Source organism: Protopterus annectens, chromosome 4.part0 (genome assembly GCF_019279795.1).
Source record: "Protopterus annectens isolate FY-2018-M chromosome 4.part0, PAN1.0, whole genome shotgun sequence".
Taxonomy (NCBI): Eukaryota; Metazoa; Chordata; order Ceratodontiformes; family Protopteridae; genus Protopterus; species Protopterus annectens.
Genome location: NC_056733.1, coordinates 1,155,432,602 through 1,155,458,477, shown reverse-complemented (window position 1 = coordinate 1,155,458,477; position 25,876 = coordinate 1,155,432,602). Strand labels below are relative to the sequence as shown.

The window sequence follows — 25,876 nt, the reverse complement described above, 5'->3', positions numbered from 1 at the left end:
GTGATAAGGTTTAGATCCCTCGAGCGTGTGGCTCTGAGGGATTGGGATTTCTTTAAGTGGATCATGTCCAACAGCTCAGGGTTTGACATGGCCTTGTATGTTAAGCAGAGATCGCCTCTGAGTAGACGATATGCCACAGAGTATAGCTGGAGTTTTTTTAGATGGTCAGCATATGGCATCTGCTTTAGGCCTGTGATTCTTTTAGTGAGGTATTTCTGTGGCCTTTCCAGCTGTTGCAGATGTCTTGTGAGGTACATACCAAATGGGGCATTATACTCTATAATGGGTCTAATGAGGGATGAGTACAGTAGGACAATGACCTCTTTTTTTCTGGATGAAAAGCCCTTAGTGATGAGGTGTGCCACATAGAAGGATTTCCTGACTGTTGTGGCGATGTGGTTATCGAAAGTGAGACCACTGTCCACTTGTGTCCCTAAGTCTCTCATCACACTTTCGATGTTTAGTGCCCAGCCTCCTATGTGGTAGTTCATGGGTACATGTTTTTCTCCAAAGGGGATAACTATACATTTCTTGGCGTTAAGCTTGAGCCCATGGCTCTGGCACCAGGCATCTGTTTCTGTAAGGCCCTTTTGTAGAATATCCACATTATTTTGGGATTCTATAATGGCTCCCAGTTTGCAGTCATCTGCAAACTTTGTTAGCCAGAGTCCCTTAGTGTTGGCTTGTACTTCAGAGAAGTAAATGCCAAACAAGACTGGTCCCAGGACTGAACCATGAGGTACTCCACTTGTCTGGAGCTGGACCCAGACTGTCTGCTACTTTTACAGTTTGGGTTCTGTCAGTAAGCCAGTTGGCAACCCATCAAGTGATGTAGGGATTTATGCCCAGCTTAGTAAGTTTATCTATGATTCCAGAGTGGGGGATGTTATCGAAGGCCTTGCCGAGGTCCAGATAGGCTGTGTGGACCACCTTACCCTCGTCCACAGCTCTGGAGACTGATTCGAAGAAGTCAGTCAGATTCAGGAGACAAGATCGGCCCTTCACAAACCCAAACTGGGTGGGGTCCAGTGTTTGAAGGTTGTCAATGTCTTTGTTTATAAGTTCCATGATAATGCGTTCCATGCCCTTGCAGATCAGGCTTGTCAGACTGATGGGACAGTAGTTCCCGGGATCCAAGGCGGATCCTCCCTTGTGGAGCGGGATAACTGTAGCTGTGCGTCACTCAGTGGGTATGAAGCCTGAGGTGCTGCTATGATTAAACAGGACACTTAGGTGGGGTGCCAGTTCATTTTGTAGTTCATGTAGTACACAGCCTGGGATGTCATCTGGTCCCATGGATGCTGTATTCTTAGCTTTGGAGAGTGCTATTTCTACCTCTGTGGCTGTGATTATCGGAATTTGGCAATCTTTTGGTATTGAGATGGGCCCTTTAGGGGGTGAGAGGGGGGTGAAATTGGCACTAAATCGATCTGCCAGGATATTGGCAATATCCTTGGGATCAGTATATTTAATGCCATTCTGTTGTAGCTCAGAGCAGATCTGAGCATTGCCATTTAGATTCTTGACATCTATAGAATGCCTTGTGGTTGTCTTTGGAATCTTTGGCAATTTTATTTTCGTAACTAGCTTTTGAGGATTTTATGAGGGATCTCAGTTTCTTACTGAGGCTGGTGAGGGAGTTTTTTTGCATCCTGGGATTTTCCTCTTTTTTTGCAACAGTTTCTTCCTTCTGTTGTATAGTTTGTTTATAGGGCTGGAATTTACTGGAGAAAATTAGCAAAAGAACCAAGGTGTTGGAAGCAAAATCAGTAGAGAAGAAAAGGCAAAAGAATAAGATGAAGGCAAAGAGAAGTTTGGACTGCTGGTTAGAAATTGCCTTCCCCACCAGAGATTAATATCAGAGTGTAGACAAAGCTAAAGGGATAAGGGAGTGCTAAGTGAAAGACCAGCTGTGGTAGAGTTTCTAGTTGTCTAGAATAAAAGCCTGCTGTTAAAAAAGGGATAATTAGTAGGGCACAAAAATACTGCATAATAACTAAAACCGTTCATCAGAGGAGGATAGAAAAGACTGGCTAAAGCCATGGATTAAAGCTAAATGCAAAAATATGCATTATTATACAACGACCCCCCATTAATATTCAAAAAACGTGCACGTTGTGAATTAGAGTTATAGTAATGGAAAAAGGTCCGGTCGCCCGGACTTTTTCCATTACTATAACTTTTTTTTTTTTTTTTTTTTACAGCAACAGAGAACGCAAGAGCTCCGTTGCTTCACACTGTCTCTCTATGTTAAATGAGTTTAACATAGCGAGACAGCATTAAAAAAAGCAACTGACATTCTCAGTTGCTTTTTTTAATGCTGTCTCGCTATGTTAAACGAGTTTAACATAGCGAGACAGTTCGTAAAAAGCAACGGAAATCTTGCTTTCTCCGTTGCTTTTTACAAACTATTTTGCTATGTTAAATGGGTTTAACATAGGAAGACAGCTTTAAAAAAAGCAATGGCTCCGTTGCTTTTTTTAAAGCTGTCTCGCTGTGTTAAACCCATTTAACATAGCAAAACTAGCGAGACAGCTTTAAAAAAAGCAACGGAGATCTTGGTTTCTCCATTGCTTTTGCCCACAGCTCTGATGTACTGCGTAGGCATACGCATGCGCAGTACATCAGAACTGCCGCAGAATACCAGGCAGCTGCGGAAGGGCAGCAAGGAGGCATTATACAATGCCATTATTTAAGAAAATTATTATTTTTTTCTTAAATAATGTCATTATATAATAATAACCCACTTCTGGGTGTGGGTAATGCTGGATTTACCCACGGTTGGCTTTGTTTGGTCCCTCGGGCTTCGTCCTCGTGACCAAACCACGCCAACCATGAGTAAATCCAGCATGACCCACACCCAGGCGTGGGTTATTGCTATATTATTCCCTTTGGGAAAGGTGACATCACTGCTAATTGCATTATAGACAGCACCCCCCCCCCCCGTGTAGACCCAGTGGTACATGATCTGGGTACTCAGATTGATAGCAGCCTGAACTTTGACCACCACATATCCACAGTAGTGAGGAAATCCTGTGTCACATCTTCTAAGTAAAAGCATTGCATCTGTATCTAAGGATGTTATAATTTTATTATAGTTTGCCATTATCAGACCAATAATTGAATACAGTGCTCCCTTTTGCATGTTCCTCACCATACACCTGCAGCAATTGGAGAGACCACAGAGGTTTCTCACCAAGAAATTACATGGTATATAAAACAGATCTTGCGTGGAAAGTTTGAAAGCCCTGTCACTGTATTCTGTCTCCTACAGGTTGGTTAAGAGGTGACTTGTGCCTGGCTTACATGGCAGTCTCTGACCCAGCCTGATGGAAACGCTGCACATTCGTAAATCAAATTGCATGAAGGTCACTCGCTCCAGGGATCTTAACCCTTGCCTCTAACATGAACAGGTCATTCTGGAGAGACTGCCTGACCATCTTCAAACACAACCTAAATCAATGGATGAGTGACCACAGATTCACTGCTGGAGTGGTGCCCATGTCCTTTCTGGACATAGGAAGTTCTTAATAACTACCATAGACCCTTACTCTGCAAACTTCACTCATCTAACAACCAACAATTGGGACAACTTAGGATAAATATGACTAGGTTTGTAAGGACTATAGGGCCATTAGCCTATGAACCTATGGTAAGAGAAACTGGAAAGGCTGTTTACAAAGAAACAATGGGAAGACATCTGTATAACTCTCAAATATACAATAAAATCTAGAAAGTTTAGGATTTTTGATTGGGAGTGTTTGCATAGGCATTCTTATACCTCAAGCAGAATTTACTGACCTTTTATGAGGTAGACAGCAAATGAGGTGTGATGTGAAAGAGAGGTAATTGGGAACATGTTTTTTGGGAGTGTAATGAGTTGGCACATTTAAAAACTCTCCATAGAGTACTTAAATGTTGGGGAAGCAAATGGTTATAATTAAGAAAATTATTCTTTTGATTTGTGGCACAGGATCTGAACTGCCTAGACATAGTAAGGCCTCATTAAGTTTAATATTATTGGGTGACTGCCAAAATAAGCAATTACTAGAAAATGGAAATCAGAATGCAAACCAGCTGTAACTGAAGTATTGAATGTTTTAAAGGAGATAAAATGAATGGAGGTGAGATCTTTAGAAAAAGGAAAAACAAACTGTATAGAAATAAATGGAATTTGTGAGAACAATACATGCAGTATAATGTTCAGGAAGAGGAGTGAGGTTTAAGGAATGTCAGGAGCTGAGCAAATTACATTGGAGTGAATGATTTCTTTTAAAAAGAATACATACATGTGTACTGCATGAAAACCATGAGAAATATCACTGGTTTGCTTTCTTTTCTATTAATGTATGTGTATGTATGTCTTTTTATTTGTAATTTAATGAAAGTGTGTTTAAAAAACAAAAAAGTCTTTAAAGTTCCTGTAGCTAAACGGCTCACTAAATGCAGTTTTGCTGTGTTAGGTACAGTAAGTGTCTTTCTTCAATTTGAAAGGCTCATTCTACCAGTTATTGCATCTTTTTAGCTTTTTTATGTAGCCCTGAGTGATATTTTATGCAGCAGATACTTTTGTTTTCTCTCAACGCATTTGCAAGATCCTGTAAATTGCATGTGTTATACAGGTCAAGATCTTCCTTTGGGGCCACAGTTATAAAAGCAGTTTTCCCTTTAAGGGAGCGTGCCCAGGAGGATTAGCTTTGGACTCTATTTTGTTGTCATTGAAGCTGAACGCCTTCCTACCAGATGTATAAGTCACGCACTTAGCATAGTAATAGATCAGGTGGAGCTGGTTCTTCATAATATATCCTCCCTTCTTTCCGTGCCTCTGGTGTAATAAGTTTAGACCCACAGCCATAGGCATTTTAAGGCTTTGTGTAACTCACCTCAGGTTTGGAGAGTTTTAGCCCCGGGATGTATAATGGGACAATGACACTGTCTGTGGCAGCTGGCGAATGTTTTAGCTTCAGAGTGGTTCTAACATTTGGTGGTATTAGTCTTTCAGATACTGAGAGCAAGCCTCCACTACTAGATCTATTGTAATGGCAAGGACTGAACTTTCATGTATTTTTCAATGTATCAAGTCCTGCAAGATTGAGTCTGTCATTTTGCATATGGGAACATTTGTTTTAATGAGCTTTTAGGTGTTTTGCTTGCATACAGATAATGACCATCATTTAATTCCCTCTGGTTGTAGGGTATCTTGTGTTTGCCAGTTATGGTGTGGTGCTGCTGCCAACCCCAGATTATGGAACAGAGTCACAATTGGACACTGTTGGATTCAACCTGGCCAGAAGAAACAACAGCCTTCCACAGAAAGGAGAATTCGTAACACCATTGAATGGCTGACTCTGAACAGGTAGGTGGAGGCAGTGAAGGAGTGCTGTTAACGTGAAGGGTTGTATCGTAGTTTTTTGGATACCTGGCACAAGTGTCCTAGACTAGCTTTCTCATATCAGTTTTAACATTTTTTGCAGTGTGTGTGCACTGCTAAAGTTGGTAAAACAAGTCAGCTAATCAACAACAAACAATAACACATCTAAACATGTTCCTGTAAAAGCTATACTACCCTGACAACAATTCCACTCCATCTAGTTATATCTTTCTATGAAACAAATCCTCATGGTGTGCTTTGCTGTGCAAGATGGGTTTAGCCTTTATGCTTGGAGTGCATTATAAGATCCCACCACTTATATATCACACAGTACCCTATGTCTAAGGAAAGATGTCCCTCTATTCTACTGTTGCAGTATTCTACATGTGGGTTTACCCTCCTTCCTTTCACATACGTCCGGCCAGTATTCCAAAGTTTTTCAGTCCCTCAGGGTGCATTGGGCGTCTGACATGGCTGCAGGAACTTGGGCCATAAAAGTGACATCTGCACGCACCAGCCCTCAGAACCTTTCAGCCGCCAGTTATACGCCAGGTGTTCCTGCTACTCGCTGATGTCAGATTAGAAATAATCAGATAAGTACCCTGTTGGGGATCCTATCAGCCCTTTTAATTTACCTATAGTTTGTTCATGTCATCCGGAAGGAGCAAGTGTAAGTGTGGCCGGCAGATTCCCCACAAAGACATCCATGATCAGTGCCTTTTTTGTTTGGGTAAGGAACATGACCACGAGAACTGCCCTATTGGTCAGGTGTTCGTCCCTAAGACCTTACGTCGCCATTTGCATGCTCTGAACCTTTATCTAGAAAACTAGCGGTTAAAGCAACTTGCGTCAGGGGTGGAAGGCACATCCATCGCCCAGTTAGAACTGCCTAAGAAGAGGGCCAAATCCATGTGGCCTAGCTCTTCTGCTGCACCTCTACTGCCCGACCTCAGCCTGTGGCCGACATCGGCCTGGCAGAGGAATCGGCTTCTGCCAGACAGGCTAAAGCAGGTACCTATGAGGAAGCCGATAATCCTGAGCAGATGGCATGTCCGTAGAGACTTTACCAGCATCTGCTTCAGATGCCGGGGGGGGCATCGCTCTCTGTGGGCCCATCGGATTCTGCCAATCCCATCCCTTCTTCAAACTCAGGGCCTTCTCCTAGCCAGACAGTAGCTAGGCCTCTTAAGAAAAAACAAAAGACCAAACATCTCTCTCCACCGCCTGAAAGTATGCCAGATTGGCAAGCTTTCAGCCAAAGCATATACATTGCCTTCATGGCCCTACATTCTAGATCGGTAGGAATCCCTAGTATTGTCCCTCCTCTCTTAACTTAACTCCTAGGCCTCAAACTTCAGATACTGTAAGGAGAGACGAAGAAGAACTTTCTGACTCCTCCTCAGAGGGCTCCCTCTCCTACTCCTCACAGATCTCCTCTCCCCTGGGATATGGATCACCTGAGGAAGAGTCCGTTGAGCCTAATTCCCCAGTTGAGGATTTAACCTTCGCGGAAACAATCTGCAAAATGAAAGACCACTTTGTGGGAATCCTCTGACATGACTGAGGTGCAGAAGAGGGTCTATGACTTCATACAGATGGACTCTCCCAGTCCTTCTCCTCTCCCTCCTATTCTTCTGTTTTTTCTGGATGCTTTTTCCTCAGCATCCCTCAACCCTGACTTCCTACCTCCAGCCCCCACGCAGGGCTGCAGATTGTATAAGGTCCCAGAATCAAAGAAATTTCTCCTTAAGTGCCCTCCAGCTGACCCAGCCACTATCTCCATTTCCACTGATAGGGCTTCCAAACTTCTTCCCACTACAACCATTCTTCCAGCTGACAAGGACAGCAAGACAATAGAATGCCTTGGGAAGAAAATCTACACTTCGGCCACCCTGTCTTTCAGGGCCACAAATTACCAGACTTACATGGCCAAGTACTCCTTAGCTCTGCTGGATAAAGCCACTAAGGAAATGGTTGACATCTCAGACTATGCAGCCAAAGCATCCCTGTCCTCCCTACTAGCTCTCACCTCTCAGATGAATAAAGTGCAATTATGATACAGCTGAAGCCCTCCGCTAGGTCAGCTGCATCAGCTTCTGCTTTAAGGAGATACTCTTGGCTACGTCTTCAGTCCCTCCCTGACGACTTCAGGACTAAGCTTACTGATGCCCCTTTAGATCATTCTGCCTTTTTTGGCACCAAAGTAACTGACCTCTTCAAGTCTCTACAGCAAAAAGGCAAAGAAATGCAGGACCTCAAACACCTGCTAGTTTCATCCATTCTTAAGTTCCATAGGAACTACCCTGCCAAAACGCAATTAATCAGGAAACCTTCTCGCCCTATGGCTCTCTCCAGGCCCAGGAGACCTCCTAGAAACCAGCCCCCTTTGGGTAGAGCTTCACCAGCCAGAGGCCTCCCTTTCAAGATAGGGCAGGTAGTGTCTGACTACCTGCCAACCTCACTACCCACCCCTCCTACCCCTGTCTCCCTCACTGTCTCCCTGTATGGTCCCACATTACTTCAGACAAATGGGTTCTTTCCACCATCCAGAACGGTTACTTTATGACCTGGATTACCCCCTCAGTAAGAATGGGCACTCCACAGCCCCCCACCAGTCAGCTACCCCTCCTGCAACCTGTACTGATTCAAGGCACCATAGAACCAGTGCCTCTGGAAACAAAAGGAAGAGGATTTTACTCCAGAATTTTTCTAGTTCACAGAAAGGATGGACCATCAAGACCTATACTAGATCTCTCGCATCTCAACCCTTTCCTAAAGGTCTCTGCCATCAGGATGCTCACTCTCCCCAACCTCTTACCCCTGCTCCTGCCTCAAGGGTTCATGGCAACCCTAGATATAAAGGATGCTTATCTGCACATCCCAATAAAGACTGCATTCAGGAAGTACCTGAGGTTTTTGGCAGACTCATCCCATTTTCAGTTTTGTGCCTTGCCCTTTGGGCTTTCCACTGCACCCAGGGTATTCACAAAATGTCTCGCTCCAGTCATCGCTTATTGCAGGACAAAGGGTATCCAGATATTCCCCTACCTAGACAGCCTGCTAATTCAGGCTGACAATCAGAAGACCCTCCTTCACACTCAGGATGTTCTTCGTGTTTCACTGTTGCAGTCATTACATTTGGGTAATCTGCTGGCAGGTTGCCCTCAGTCAGCCTGAATTCCAAAGTCTTGGGTCCTGCATTGGTTGCTGTCTCCTCTTCCATGACGTCAGGTCGTCAGGGGTATAAAACATGCAGCCGACACCATTTTCTTTAGTCTTTCTTGTGCGCGGTGCCCAAAGCAGAAGCATTTAGCAAGTGCTGGTCGGCCGACCACTGAAATATTCGAGCCTGAGTTTCAGAACCGAAGTCTTCACTAAAGCTAAGTACCCCATTGGGGAAACTTTTTTCTTGCTCTATACCGACGTCAGAAAAAGTTAATAATTGTATTACTTGTGTGAAGCAAATACCTCATAAGGATTTCCATTTATACTGTATTCCTTGCCTAGGCCCTAAACACAACGTGCCTGGCTGTCGGTTTTGTGCTAGATTTAACCAACGCACTGTTAAGCGTTTGTATATTTTTGCCTCAAAGTATTTTGGAAACAGATTTAACTACCAAGAAATGTCGTCGGATAGCAATCCGACTACCGGAGTACATAAAAAAACGCAAAGAAAAGGACAGAGAGAGACAGTTGAGGTCCAAAATCGACGAAGCTTCTCCTAAGCCAGTCGCCGGTTTGCCGGTACTCAGTGAGGCGCTTTCGCAGCCCCTGATACCCGCTACTTTCGAGTTGCAGGCTCCTACCGACACCCATGTGGAGTCCGGCATGCCACGAGATACTCAAAGTATTGGACCGACGGATGTATCTCCCTCAGATGGGTCCGGAGCTGCTGAGCAGGCACCGGCTTCTGAGGGTGTATTCAGGCCTCAACATTTGTATATCAAACCAATGACAGCTGGAAAACCAAAGACAAAAGCAACTTCTAAAACTAAAAAAACGACGCATGAGCCACGTGCATAGGCCTCTGTGCCTAAAAAACAGATGATCAAAATGGCTGAAAACCTTATTACCTTGATCAGGCATACCCATCCCCCTCCAGATAAGAGGCCTAGGCAAGACACTGATTATGAATCTTCAGATCAGGTTTCTATTTCTTCTGATTTCTCTTCTGATCAGGAATCATCTGTACCTCCCTATGAGGATTCAGATGCAGAGGAGTCTATACCATCTGCATCACCTCCTGAGGTTTATTTATTTGGAGAAACCTTGCATACTTTGAGGGAGCATTTTCACTGGGAGAGTCAAGATTTCTCAGAATCAAAAAAGAGGCTCAAGGATTTCCTCCTCCTCCCTCAGCACAGGCCTTTAGCCATATCCCCTGTTTTAGACATTGTGGATGATGTGTTTTCAGAGTCAAGCTTGACCCCTAACTCCTTACCTCCGGCTCCCAGCAAGCCTGACAGATATTACAGGGTCCCTGACTCACATCAGTTTTTATTTAGAAACCCTGCTGCTGATCCTGAAACTATTTCACAGGGTCCAAAGGGAGTTAAGGCCTCAACAGCAAAAAATCCTACCCCCTCTGACAGAGATTCAAGGGCACTGGATAGATGGGGAAAAAGGTTTATACATCTGCAACCTTGGCAATTAGGGCCTTAAACTGTCAATTTCATATTTATGGGATTGCTGAAACAGAAAATGATGTTGACTTCTGAATGTGCAGAAAATAAAGAATTGCAGGAATTATTGCATGCAGCTGAACAGGTTGGAAAGCATACTTTGCAATGTGGTTCTAATTCCTTAGAGGCCTCCTGCAGGGCTGCAGTTACTGGATCTGTGATTAGGAGGCATGCCTGGCTAAAGGAACAAAATTTGCCTGATCATGTTAAAGCTAAATTGCTAGATGCACCTTTACAGCATGATACTCTGTTTGGTATTAAAGCAGAAGAGGTTTTAAAGAAAATGGAAGACAAAGCTAAGTCTATGCAAACTGTAAAAGACTTCTTACAAGTGCAGCCACCAAGATTCAGTAGACACTGGCCTACAAAAACGTGGTCCTTTCCTGTGTCAGACAGAGCTCAAAAGGGCAAATCCAGATGCCCTAAGGGTTCCAGATACCAGGTGCAAGATTCATGCAGGTCAAAGCAATGGGGCACTTCTACCTCCAAATCTGGAGGAGATAAAGCACAAACCTACAGAAAACAGTCCCAATGACTTCCCTCTACCTGCACCAAGCACTTATCTTTTGGCAGCACCCTTAGGGGGAAAATTAGCACTTTTTGCTCAAAATTGGCAGTTAATAACCCAGGACAAATGGGTGCTAAACATAGTATCACAGGGATACAGATTCCATTTCCATACTCTGCCAATGGCAAACGGTTGGCCAGATCTGCCAAAAAATCAATGGACAGAGGCACAGAAACAGGTTACGTCCCTCATGGTTATGGGGGCCATTCTACCAGTACCAGAACAGGAAAAAGGACAAGGTTTTTACTCAAGACTGTTCTTGGTACCCAGAAAGGACAAGGCCTGGCGGCCAATACTGGATTTATCAATTTTGAACACATACCTGGACATTCCAAAATTCAAAATGCTGACTTTGCAGCAGCTTCTGCCCAATGCTGGGCCAGAATGCTTGGCTGGTGACATTAGACCTAAAAGAGGCATACCTGCTTGCCCCAATAAGACAATCTTGCAGAAGATACCTCAGATTCAAGGCTGGCTTAATGCATTACTAATTCTCTGCACTGCCCTTTGGCATATCTACTGCGCCCAGGGTCTTTACAAAGTAGCTGGCACCAGTAATTGCATTTTGCAGACAAAGAAGTATTCAAATATATCCTTACTTGGACGACTGTCTCATTCAAGCAGAGAACAAGGACATTCTTCTACAACACCTGGCGTTTGTGAAAAGGCTTCTAACATGCCTAGGGTACACAACAAACGAAAAGAAATCACAACTGGTACCCTCTCAAAAGATAACATTCCTGGGTGCAAGCTTGAATACAACTGCCCAGATGGCTACGCCAGATAAGCAAAGGCAACTGACTACTTACTTCAAACTGATGACAACAAAAACCCAGTTATCTGCAAGACAAATTCTGCAGGCTTTGGGCTTCATGGCATCCTGCATCCTACTGATTCCATATGCAAGACTGCATATGAGGAAACTTCAATGGTACCTAAAAAGTTTATGGAGTCAACATTGTCACAGTCTGGAAACAATGATTCCTCTCATTCCCTGCCTACAACAGGAGTTTCTATTGTGGGCAAAGGCATGTCACCAAAAATGGGACGGACCTTTACTCTACCCCCTGCCAGCCAAACCTTAACAACAGACGCAGCAGATTATGCCTGGGGGGCCCACATGGCGGGAAGATGCATTCAGGGCATATGGACCCCAAAACAAATGCATCTACATAATCAACCAGAAAGAGATGCTAGCTGTTCAAAATGCCCTAACAGCCTTCAAGGACTTACTTCATCCAGGACAATTACTGATAAAGATGGACAACACCACGGTCATGTGGTATATAAACAAGCAGGGGAGCACACACTCATACCCCCTTTGCAGATTAGCCATGGCACTGTGGGACACAGCTTTGACTTACCAAATACATCTTCAAGCTCAGTTCTTGCCAGGAAAGCAAAATACTCTGGCAGACGATTTAAGCAGAAACCTTATGGATCCTCACAAGTGGAAACTAGATCCACAAGTCTTCAGCATGATAACAAGGAAATGGGGGAGCCCAGACATACATCTATTTGTCTCTCCTCAAAATTATCAATTGAAAAGATTATGCACAAGGACTTATCACAGACAAGCATGGAAAGTGGACGCCCTATCCTTCAGTTGGAAAAACCTATCAGTTTACGCCTTTCCTCCTCTGCCTCTTCTTCCCAAGGTCCTCCTAAAAGTCAGACAAGAGAAACCAAAGATGATACTAATTGCCCTGGACTGGCCCTGCCAATACTGGTACCCAATCCTAAGGAACTTGTCTCAATATCCAGCTTAGACCTTACCTCAAAGACCTCAACTACTGTTCCAGCAAAACAATCAGATCCTGCACAATCAACTCCAGACACTGAACCTGGCAGCATGGCTGCTGATGTAGTTATACAAACAACACCTCTCAGTAAAGCTGTGGTGGATGTCATTTTGGAAACCAGAAGGCCTAGTACTAGAAAATCTTATGCTGATAAATGGAAAACATTCTGTGCTTGGAATCAAGCACAAGGAATTGATACAACAGAACCAAATATTCCTCAGATATTACAATACTTAACTGAGATGCTTGACAAAGGTCTATCTTTCTCATCAATTAAAATCCATGCCTCTGCCATTTCGGCTCATTACAATACAGAGCCACCAATCTTTTCTCATCCTTTACTTGAGCAGTATCTTAGAGGAGCCAAAAATTGAAGGCCTCCTAGAAGATCACCAATACCTGCATGGGATCTCAATTATGTGTTGGAAAAGCTCACTCTGCCTCCATTTGAACCAGCTGCTACCGCTGATATAAAGTTCTTATCATGGAAAATAGCTCTGCTACTAGCAATTACTTCAGCAAGAAGAGTTTCAGAGCTACAGGCCCTCATGGCTGTAGAGCCTTTTATCATATTTTACCCAGACAGAATGTCTCTGAGGACAAATCCTACATTTATGCCTAAGGTGGTTTCCAGTGTGGCTCTTAACCAAACTATTCATCTGCCAACCTTTTATCCAAATCCCCAGAACAAGGGTGAGAGAATTCTGCATTCCTTGGACGTACACAGACAGCTAAGATTCTACTTGAGCAGGACTAAAGCTCTAAGAAAAACTGAGCAATTACTAGTGGCATATGCTGCAGGATCAGAAGGAAAGGCTACTTCAAAGCGGACTATTTCAAAGTGGATAAGCCACTGCATTCATTTCTGCTACTTACACCATGGTAAACCTGTGCCCAAGGGCATTAGGTCTCATTCCACCAGAGCTGCAGCTACTTCAGCAGCCTTTCTAAGAGGAGTACCAACCAAAGACATTCTAGAGGCTGCTACTTGGAGTTCTGTTCACACCTTTACAAAGCATTATCATCTGCCTCTCTAAGTCCAGGGCAGGCTTTGCCACTGCAGTTCTGCAGGGCCTTATAGCCGCACCTAATGCTGTTTAGCTCCAGCCACCCATCCATAGCTTTGGGATTCAACCCAAATGAAATGACTGCAACAGTGAAAAATGAAGAACATAGTACAGTTGTGTACACTTACCATAAATGTAGATGTTCGAGTTTATTTACTGTTGCAGTCCAGGTTACCCTCCCGCCCATCCCCCTTTCATTCTGGAGTTTATCTTTCCTTCTCTACTTCTACAACCTATGTGGTGTATTTGCTTGTAGATGAAGGTAAAGTTTATATTGATGCATGTATTTATATATATATATATATATATATATATATATATATATATATGTATGTGTGTATATATATATATATATATGTATGTATAAATATATATATATATATATATATACATACATATTTTTGCTACCTTTTTGGGGGCACCTGACATCTGGGGCAAGAAAAACTAAAGAAAATGGCGTCGGCTGCATGTTTTATACCCCTGACATCATGGAAGAGTAGACAGCAACCGACGCAGGACCGAAAGAATTTGGAATTCAGGCCAACTGGGGGCAACCTGCCAGCAGATTACCCAAATGTAATGACTGCAACAGTGAATACACTTGAACATCTACATTTATGGTAAGTGTACACAACTGTACTTTCTTCTGTCCCTCTTGCAATCTCTAGGATTTCAAATAAATTTCCCAAAATCTCATCTAGAGCCCACACAGGACATTGTTTTCCTGGGGTGCAGGATTTGCAGACCTCATTAAGGCCTTCCTGCCACCAGACAAGGTGGTGTCCTTGACACATCACCTGCTCTGTGTCCTCCAAGCATCAGAACTGACAGCAAGGCAGTACCTGAGACTTCTGGGTTACATGGTAGCCACTATACCCATGCTCCCCTTAGCAAGACGGCACATGACAAAACTACAGTGGTATCTTTGGTCAGTCTGGACCCAACATTTCCATCCCCTGAAGTTCAGGGTACCCCTCCTTCCCTGTTTCAAACAGGAGATTCAGTGGTGGCTGGTACAGGTAGCCAACAACCCAGGCCTCCCTCTCCAACCACCCCCACCCACTCAGATTATGCATGCAGATGCTTCAGATCTGGGCTGGGGAGCAACATTAGGCCAAAGACAAGTGCAGGGTTTTTGATCAAACACACACAAACTAGAGCACATCAATGTCAGAGAGATGAGGGCAATCCTCCTTGCTCTACAAGCCTTCTTACCCTACATCCAGCAAGGCCCACTCAAGATTTTCACGGACAACACCACTGTCCTGTGGTATTTCAACAAACAGGGCAAGACCAAATTCTACCTGCTGTGCAGACCATCTCTGCTGGTGTGGGAACTGGCCACCTCACAGGGGATTACCCTGCAGGCCGTTTACATCCCCTCCCTCCACAACTCCCAGGCAGATTATCTCAGCAGGACCATCTCAAGCAACCACAAATGAATGCTTCACAAAGATGTCTTCCTGGATCAGGTCCACCTCAAATAGACCTGTTTGCCTCCTCCATCAATAGGCAACTTCCTGGCTTCTGCACCAATTCACCAGACTCCAAAGCACTGACAACAGATGCCTTCTCAATTTCTTGGAAGGGGAAATTTCTGTATGCTCCCCCCTTCCCTTTGATTCAAAAGGTGCTGCTAAAAATTCAGAACACACTGAAAATCTTGCTGGTGACTCCCTACTGGCCAAGACAGCACTGGTTCCCCCTTCTCTTTCATTTGTCCAAAGGGCAGTCACCACAAGTTACCCCTCTCAGTGGACCTCCTCACACAGCACAAGGGAACACAGATACACCCACAGTGGCAGTGTCTGCACCTCACCCTGTTATTTATAGGATTCTGATTCCCTTTAGATACCTGTACAACGAGGATGTGCTCAATGTCCTGCAGGAGACCAGGAAACCTAACGCAAGAAAATCTTATATCTCAAAGTGGAAAAGGTTTTCCATATGGTGTCACAAAAGACAGTTGGACCCACTGGCAAGCGACATCCCTCTTATCCTCTCTTACCTGTGTGAACTATTGTAGACAGGTCTGGCCTACTCTTCTGTAAAAGCACACTTGTCTGCAATCTGTGCCTCTCTCCCTCTGGATCCACCGCTAGTGTTCAGACTTCCTGCCAAACTCTTCCTCAAAGGGGGTACTTCACCTGAGACCTCCCAGGAAACCGTCCCCTCCTCCTTGGGATCTTACCTATGTACTGGAAAAACTCACTCTAGCTTGTTTTGAGCCAGCAGACAAAGCCTCCCCAAGGTTTTGCACATGGAAAACAGCTTTATTGGTGGCTCTGACCTCAGTCAGGAGGGTCTCAGAGCTACAAGCTCTGATGGCTACTCCAGCTTTTCTAGTCTTCCACCTTGGCAGGGTTACTCTCAGAACTAACCCGTCCTTCACACCCGAGGTAGTGAATGACCTATCTTTGAACCAGGCCATACACCTACCCACCTTTTTCCCCAACCCACAGGGGGAAAGTGAGAGAGTACTTCATTCTCTAGATGTCCACAGACACCTTAGGTTTTATCTCCATAAAACCAAGTCCATTAGGAAATCTGACTGTCTCCTTCCAACCCAGAACCCTGGGGAAAGCAGTGACCAAACAGACCATTTCAGCCTGGATCTCCAGGGCCATTTCCTTCTGTTACTTATACCATGGAAAAACCTGGGCAGGGCAATATTAAAGCCCACTCCACCAGAGCAATGGCCTCTTCTGGAGCCTTCTTTAAGGGGCTAGACACCAACACAATCCTTGAAGCAGCTACTTGGTTCTCCGTGCACGCTTTCACCAAGCATTACAAGCTGGACCATATCTCTAGGGCTAGGGTGGGGTTTGCCAGGGCTATCCTTCACAAATTCATGGAAACTTCATCTAGACCACCACCCTATTCACAGTGAGCTTTGGCACTCATCCACATGTAGAATACTGCAACATTGGAATGGAAGGGCATAGAAATGTTGTGTAAAATCTTACCATAACCATAGACGTCCTTCTCTTCCATGTTGCAGTATTCCTTCCCTCCCTTCTTCCCCTCCTGTCAGGTTGCACTAGCACTTCTGGGTGGCACTGGATGGGCTTTGCCCTACTAGGACTGGCTCTGACTTGGTGCGTGCAGACATCACTTTTATGGCCCATGCTCCTGCAGGCACGTCAGATGCCTGACACCCCCTGAGGGACTGAAAAACTTTGGAATACTGGCCGGACGTATGCAAAAGGAAGAAGGGTAAACCCACATGTAGAATACTGCAACATGGAAGAGGACATCTATGGATATGGTAACATTTTGCACAACTTTTCTTTATTAGCTCAAACCTGCTGTTTACGCATCATCTTTATCCTGACTGACGCATCCTCAATCTGTGACTCTCAGTCTTTTAAGTTCTTATATCAAAGACTTATTCTCAATCTGTTACAAGTACTCTGTATCTCTCCCATCAAATGGCCCAAATCAGGGTAATCCCAGGATATATTTCTGTGGGTTCTGGGTCCTCCAGCACCATATCTCCAATAGTCTGAAGAAATGCCAGGAAACCTCATATTAAGCTTAACCAGCAAATAAACAATTCTGTAACTAAACATTCCCAGCCAAAAAGAATTGAACATCCTTGACTTAACATATCTCCGTATTTGGATCAGTTTGTAGCAGTCATCATCCAGGATAAATAAACCTAAGTCATTCTCCCAAATCAGTTTGTATCTAAGTGGAGTGTGAATTGTAATACCCAAAAGGATTCTATATACCATTCTTAATATATCTTTTGAATGTCTTTAAACCTCCCTCACCTCAGCCCAACATTGGAACAAAAATGGCCAACCCCTGACAACAAGAGCAGGCCCTCCACCCAACCTGTATCTGATTCCTAATATTAAAACTTTGATGTTGTCAATTTTAATTTTATCCTTGACATACGGGTTCAATTCTGACATTGGAACCAACTCGGCCGTTAACTACAGTTTATGCAAGACAAAACACTTGAGCTTCACCTCTACCCACAATCCCTCTCTCTGTTACCTCAGATCTCGTTTCCACCTTTCAAGACAGACATGTTCACCATAGCTCTTGAGCTAAGTGAACTTTCTTAATTTTCTAAATTTTCTTCATAATCCTATTATATTTTCCTTCATCTTTATGGTGTTAAGCCTTATATTCTCTTTTTGTCTTTTCTTTTCCCCTTCATATTTTTTTTCTCCTTTCCATATACTTTTGTGTACGTCAGACTATCCTCGCTGATCGTCCCTTTCTGTACACTTTGTGTACCTTACTATCATTGTTGTTAGTTTTCTTCCTTTCCTTAAAAAAAAAAAAAAAACTTTTCTGTTTTCTAATTGTTGAGTGCTTTTTCTGTATATCTCTTTAGTGTGATTGTGGTGTGTGCTTTATTTTGTTATGGCTGAAAAGTCTGAAGCTCCCTCTAGCCTCAAAAAATGCCAGAAGTGTGGCCACAAGATTCCTGTCATGGATTTGCACTTATTGTGCGTCTGTTGTTTGGGTCATGTCCATTTGCATGAGGATTGTAGCATTTGCTATGGCTTTAGTCACAGAGCCCTGGTAGACAGGAAAAATAAGTTAATTATGAAAGGCTTGATTCCTTCTGCCTTTGGAGATGCTGTATCTGCTCATGAAAAGACTAAGACCGATATTTCTTTACCTTCTTCATCCTCTGTAGAGAAGAACAAAAAGTGGAGTTTGTCGGTACCAACTTCCCATTGGCACCAACATCTAAGAAACCAAGATCCTCTGTTCCTAAAAGCTTGTCGGAACCGATGGACTCGAGATCTAAATCTTTGGTACCAAGAAAATCTCCACTACAGACTATCTTTCCAGACTGTGAAACATTGATGCCAAAACTCTCGACACAAGAAAAAGTACCGTCTGGCTCTTCATCGGCACTGTCTACTTCAGCATCAAGTACTGATAGAGTACAAAAAGAAATGATGCCCAGGACAACCTACTCGCCGTCTGTTACAGATACCTATGTAGGTGAACTGCCTGAAGTTTTTGTACAAGGGCCTAAATCCCCATCTGTAATGTCAGTCTGTTCCAACAGAAGCCTTACAGAACTGGATGAGGAGAGACTGGTGAGTAAAATTCTATGGACGAGAGGTTTAACAGGACTTCCTTCAGCCCCAACCTCTGCAGGTTTGGGTGCCGAACCTCCTTTTACTCCTATTACTGTTTCTCTTCTGACCTCCTCTGAGGTTTGAGTTCCAGCTTCAAGTCGTCCAGCTCCGGTTGCATCGGTTCCGGTGATTGCCCTCCCTTCAGAACTGGTGATTAGTCTGAGTTCTTCGGTTCTTATGGATCCATAGCCCTCCCAGGGCTGTATCTGCCCTGTCAGCTGTGAGAGACAGGAGTCGACTCCAATTTTTTCAGAGCCGTCCCTGCTCCTTGGAACTTTGGCATGGTTCAGGTCAGCTCTGGCTTCTGACTTGGGGGTGGTCTCGTCGGAGCAGAGTGTGACCATGGTTGCTCCCTTCCATCTTTGGGGGGACCAGCCTTCGAGCAATGGGGAGAGAGCTTTGTCTATGGCAGTCACTCAATCAGCACCTTCCTCCTTGGAACAAATACCGTCCTGTCATCCAATTATTCGACTTGTCTCTCGACTGGGACAGTGAGTACTGAATCGGCAAGAACCTCGGATACAAATTCTGTCATCTTCTGATACTTCACCAGACCATCTCTTTTATATATCTTGTAGATGCTTTTAGAGTTTTGTTGTTTTTAAATGTTAATTGGAGTAATTACAGGGGTAATTATTCAATTTATTTTATATATTTAAGAGAGAGAAGAATGTATGTTTTTTATTCTGAAGACGTCTTGGTATTGACTAAGACAAAAGCACTTAATAAATCTAGTTTAAAAGTATTGTTCACAGTTTTTTTGATTTTTGGGGCTCACCAAATCAGTTCATCCTGTTGTCAGACCTAGTTAAACATAACAGATTCTTGGGTGCAACAGATTATTTTCAGAGGTTGTACCATACCCCCCCCCCCCCCAATATGCAAAACAATCCCTGATGTTCCACCCAGTCAGAGGGAACCAGCAGATGTCCTTCAAGAATGCAACTGCAGTCCTGACATATGGGTTGTCCTGCCTCAGGCAGCCCCTCGGTCGGCTGGATTCCAAAGTCTGGGTCCGGTGTCGGCTGATGTCGCCTCCTCCCCGACGTCAGAACGGCTGGAGTATAAAGGCATCCGCCGACGCCATCTTCTTCAGTCTTTCTTGCCGCGCAGTGCCCGAAGCAGAAGCAGTTCGCAAGTGCCGGTCGGTCAGCTCCTGTGTTTTCAAATACCGAAGTCATCTAAAAGCTAAGTACCCCGTTGGGGAACATTTTTTCTTGCCTCAGCCGATGTCAGAAAAAAGTGAAAAGGTTAATAATTGTTTGTCTTGTGGTAAACAAATACCTCATAAGGACTTCCATTCTTACTGCCTCCCTTGCCTGGGCCCAGACCACGACGTCTCGGCCTGTGCTGCCTGTGCTTGCTTTAATAAGCGCACATTCAGGCGCCGGGCAGAATTTGCCGAAGACTTTTTTGGCGAATCTTTCGCTTATATTATGCCGTCGGAACAACCGACAGCACAATCTACCAAAAAACGCAAGGACCGGGACCGACATCCTTGGCCCGCGTCTTCCACTGATACCACGCCTAACCCTCTGTGAGTGCATTGGTCCCTTCGGAAGCGGTAATTCCACTGCCCCAGGCCGACGACACCGCTTTAATGCATTCTTCGGTCCCGGAGATTTCAACTGTGCCGGTTGTTGATTTTCCTCCAGAAACCGAAGCTCTGGATTTACCCGACACCATTCCTGTGGACAAGGTTACCCCTGCAAGTGGGGCAGCTAGGCCTCCGGTATCCATGTCCATCAAGGCCTTTGCACGTGCCAAGGCTGCCAGTCAGGCCAAGGCCCATCCTAAATCTACTTCTCAGGGCCCCTCTTCTGATAGACAGATCATGACTCTTGCTGCAGATCTAATCTCTCTTATCAGGGGTTCTCAGCCGCACCCAGACAGAGGTTCTCAGCCACCTGCAGATAAAAGGCCTAGAACTGAGCAGACAGACACCCTCTCTTCAGATGAAGCCTCTGGGGATTCAGAGCACTCAGATACCCAGGAAGAATCCTTCCAGGCTTATGAGGACTCGGATGCTGAGGATTCAATTCCCTCTGCCTCCCCTCCAGAGGACATTTCTTTTGGCGAAGTTCTCCACTCCGTGAGAGAATATTTTCAGTGGAAGGGTCAGGAATTTTCTGACTCCAGGAAAAGGCTACGTGCCTTCCTTAAGCTACCCCAACACAGACCTTTAGCTATCCCTCCAGTGTTGGATGTCCTTGATGATGTATTCTCAGATTCCAGTGCTTCGCCTGATTCACTCCCTCCTGCTCCTATCAAGCCTGACAGATATTACAGGATCCCTGAAACCCATAAGCATCTCTTTAAGGCCCACTCTGTGGATCTAGAAACTATTTCACAGGGCCCCAAAGGAGTGGCTACTTCCTCTGCCAAAAACCCTCTGCCCACTGACAGGGAAGCTAGGTCCCTAGAGAGATGGGGCAAAAAGGTTTATACCTCTTCCACCCTTGTCATGAGGTCTCTCAACTGCCTTTTTCATATGTTTCAGCACCAGGATTACTTAATGGATGATTTGCAGAAAAAGCTGGCCTCTCCTGAGCCTATAGATAGAAAAGCATTGCAGGATTTGGTTCATAACACTCAGCAGGTTAGCAATCATTTTCTTCAGTGTGGTTATGATGCATTGGAGGCTTCATGTAGGGCAGCCATGACAGGGGCAGTTATACGTAGACATGCTTGGTTGAAAGAACAGCCACTGCCAGACCATGTTAAAGTCAAGCTCCTGGATGCACCTCTGGAAAAACAGAAGCTTTTCGGTACTAATGTACAGGATGTATTGAAGTCTATTGAGGAAAAGGCAAATCAGTACAGACTGTCAAGGATTTCCTCCAGGTTAAGCCTCCCAGATTCAGCAGGAATTGGCCTTCCAAAAATTGGTCCTTTCCAGATTCAGACAAGTTTCAAAGGGGAAAAATCAGGCGTGCTTGAGGTAGAGGGCAATACCGAGGCTCCTACAGGAGCCGCCAATGGCAACCACCAAATCAGAGAAGTGGCGCAGGGAGTTCACCCGCACCACAGGGACAATCACAATGACTTGACTTTCACTCCGCCTACCAAGGCTCAAAGAGAAGCACCTCTAGGCGGAAAATTATCCTTATTCTCAAAGAACTGGCACATTTTAACCAAGGACAAATAGATTCTGGACATAATAGACAGAGGTTACAGGTTCCACTTCCACACCTTACCAACGAGACAAGGCATGCCAAACCTGCCACAAAATCAAAGGGCAGAGGCTCTCTTACAAATTTCAAAGCTGTTACAAATGAAAGCTATAGAAAAGGTTCCTCCTCAGGAACAAGGCCAGGGATTCTATTCAAGACTGTTCCTTGTTCCAAGAAAAGAAAAGCAATGGAGGCCTATACTGGATTTGTCCGTTCTAAACACCTTTCTCATTGTGCCAAAATTCAAAATGCTGACGTTACAGCAACTCCTTCCCATGCTGGGCAAGGGGTCTTGGCTGGTTACTCTGGACCTCAAGGAGGCATACCTGCATGTCCCAGTCAGACACAGTTGCAGAAGATACCTCAGATTTCTTGCAGGAACAGAGCATTATCAATTCTCAGCATTGCAGTTTGGCTTATCTACTGCACCCAGAGTATTCACGAAATGCCTGGCATCAGTAGTTGCACATTGCAGACTCCAGGGGATTCAAATATACCCTTACCTGGACGACTGCCTTATACAAGCGGACAGCAAACAAACCTTGATAAAAAACTTGGACTTTGTCATTCAGTTGCCACAGGCTTTGGGATACACAGTCAACATTCACAGGCTTTGGGATACACAGTCAACATTCAAAAATCAAGACTATTGCCATCCCAAAAGATTATTTTTCTAGGAGCAAAACTGGACACACAATCACAAATGTCTTTCCTCACAGAGGAGAAACAGCAGCATTTACCAGATTACTTCACAAGCCTAGCAAAACTTACCCAGCTGCCCGCAAGGAAGATCTTGCAGGCCCTGGGTTTCATGGTATCTTGCATTCTTCTGATTCCTCTGGCAAGACTACACATGAGAAAGCTACAATGGTACCTAAAAAGCTTATGGTCTCAACACAGCCACAACCTAGAGGACGTAATACCACTCATTCCATGCCTACAAAGGGAATTTTTGTGGTGGGCTCAAGCAAGCCATTTAAACCAAGGCATGCCTTTCAACAAAGTTCAAGCAAGTCAAACCATTACAACGGACGCCTCAGATCATGGATGGGGGGGCGCACATGGAGGGCAGATGCATTCAAGGTCAATGGACTCCCACAGAAATGCCTCTGCACATAAATCAAGAAGAGATGTTGGCAGTGATACATGCAATAGAAGCCTTTGGAAAATCTCTTCAACAAGGCCATCTACTAATAAGGACAGACAACACCACTGTCATGTGGTATATAAACAAACAAGGAGGCACTCACTCGTATCCCCAATGCAGACTAACAATGGCTCTTTGGGAAAAGGCCCTGAAACTGAACATCCATTTGCAATCCCAGTTTGTTCCGGGAAAGGACAATGTTCTGGCGGACAGGTTGAGCAGAAATTTCATGGATCCACACGAATGGATGCTACATCCACACATTTTCTCACAAATAACAACTGCATGGGGAAGACCGGACCTAGATCTCTTTGCTTCTCATCTCAATCACCACCTGGACAGGTTCTGCTCAAGGACACACCATCCTCTAGCCTGGAGAACGGATGCTCTCTCCTTCAGCTGGAATACCCTGAAAATCTATGCATTCCCGCCTCTACCATTACTCACCAAGGTGTTACTGAAGATCAAAGCAGAGCAACCAAAAGGAATATTGATAGCTCCAGACTGGCCGAGGCAGCATTGGTATCCCTTGCTACTGAGCATAACTCACACCAAACCGTGGCCCTTGCCCCAATGGCCTCTGCTACTGACTCAATACAATTACAGGACTGTTCATCAAAACCTGCAAACATTACACCTGACAGCCTGGAGGGTTCCATGACTTTGACCCATGTCCCCCTCTCCGAAAAGGTTCAGGAAATCTTGCTGGAAGCATGCAGACCTTCCACCAGAAAAACCTATTCGGCCAAGTGGAATAGATTCATCATCTGGAATGCCAAAAAGGGATAAGATGCATCAGTGATGAGCATGCCTCAGATATTAGAATACGTGGCAGAAATGTTTCATAGTGGCCTCTCATATTCTTCCATTAAAATTCATGCTTCAGCAATCTCAGCAAATTACAACTGTGACCCACCTGTGTTTTCACATCCCTTGCTAAAACAGTTTCTAAGAGGGATAAAGAATATCAAACCTCCCAGCAAACCACCAGTTCCTGCATGGGACCTCAACTACGTCTTGGAAAAATTAACTCTTCCTCCTTTTGAACCAGCAACATTTTCAGAAATGCAATTTCTCTCCTGGAAAACTGTCGTCCTGTTGGCAGTTACCTCAGCAAGAAGAGTCTCGGAGATGCAGGCCCTCATGGCAGTTCCTCCCTTTCTCATTTTTCATCAGGACAGAGTTCCTCTAAGGACCAATCCTTCATTCATGCCAAAAGTGATATCCAGGGTGTCTCTAAATCAAGCAATTCACCTGCCTACTTTCTTTCCCAAGCCTCAAAATAAAGGGGAAAAGCTGCTGCATACTTTAGACATACACAGACAATTACGCTACTACTTGGACAGAACAAAGACCACCAGGAAGTCTGACCAACTATTTGTAGCCTATGCTGCCAGAGTGCAAGGAAAGGCAGTCTCCAAACAAACAATTTCAAAATGGATTGGACACTGCATCAGATTCTGTTATTCCTTCCATGGAAAGGGTGCATACCTCTCAACCTGGAAACATCAAAAATCTGGACAAGGCCCATGAAAAATAGGTACAAATCTGTACGCTGATTAACGTAAAATTTGCATACATAATTACACAACCCCGCCCACTCCAGTGGGATACCAACTTTCAAATGGAAACTGAAGAACAGAACCAAAATATAGCACCAGAGTCCCACTGCTGCCATTCCAATGTCCCATTACCTGGCTATTTAGGAAACACTTAAATGATGCACTTTATCTTTTGTGTCCTTTACTTTTCTTTTACTACAAAAATGCAATACAAAATGTCACAACTTCACTAGGGGACTAGGGCCGTTACATATAGCTTCAGTCAGGGAGGTACAGATTGGGTATAATGCTCATTACCACAGAACAGTGTTAGGTTGCCAATGCCTGTGCTATCTCATTAAAAAAAAAAAAAAAAAAAAAACTTTTACAGCTGTAGACCACAGAGAAAAGTACTATAGCACCAACTAATGCATTTTGGAATTACCACAACGAGAACACAAAAACAAGATTTGGAATATAAAGACTGGTATTTTATTCCAACTGGTTCAGTAAACATGGAAAAAAGTAAAACCTATGCATATAGCATTAGACATTTTTTCTTGTTAATGTTATATAATTTTATTTGATATTATAGATCATGTGGCAGGAAATTTTTACAGTAGGTGTTAGGAAACTGGCTTTAGAATATGGGGAATATAGCTACAAAATATGCTGAAGGTATATTTATATCTTGGTTTGAAAATAATTTGTCAGTTTTTATCAGTGCATTAAAAAGAAAGGTCATTTAAGCATAAGAAAAGGCAGACTCCTACTCACACACACTGTGGTTAAGTGAAAAAAAAATAATGAGACTGGCATTATCTGCATTCACAGGTGTATTAATGCCTGTAACAGGCTGGAACTGTGTGGCATTATTTACATATGCAGCTAGATTACTGCCTGTAACAGGCTGGAACTATGAGGCATTATCTGTATTTAAGACACAATAATATAAAATGAAAGAAATCTATAGTACAAGAAGGAGAAGTAATGAAAAAGTACAATGCAGTAAAATACAATGCAGTAAAACATAGCTAAAAACTGAACATGACAAATGTCTGCAAGAGAAGTGGTTTACAAATGAGTAACAACATTGCTTTCATTTCTGTATGGTTTGTATTTACTGTACATATGTCCGATAGAGGTAGAATTAAGTTTTCCTGCCAGAGAAGACAATGTTAGTCAAGGATGTTTCTGTTTGTTATGTCCATCAAAAAGACACTGAAAACAAAAACGGCTGTCAAACTGAGAAAAACAGAAAACCAAGTTCAGCGAGCTAGTGTCCTCCCAAGCAGTGAACCAAATCTATACATCCACTCGTATCTTGAAGGAAAATGAAAAGCAGCCTCGCAAAAAGGCAACAAGGAAAAAAATCCACTGATTTATTTAAAAGTATTAAGCGCTTTTTGTT

General features: G+C 44.0%; 1 protein-coding gene across 5 annotated transcripts in view; it reads left to right on the top strand.

Annotated features, from left to right (window-relative positions):
• FBXL6 (F-box and leucine rich repeat protein 6) overlaps positions 1–25,876 on the top strand; it is a 1,251,928-nt gene that overhangs the window by 314,116 nt on the left and 911,936 nt on the right. For all 5 annotated transcript variants that reach the window (XM_044069116.1, XM_044069120.1, XM_044069115.1 and 2 more), the window contains exon 3: positions 5,195–5,356. In XM_044069116.1, the coding sequence (XP_043925051.1) occupies positions 5,195–5,356 (162 nt within the window). The remainder of the gene's footprint in view (positions 1–5,194; positions 5,357–25,876) is intronic.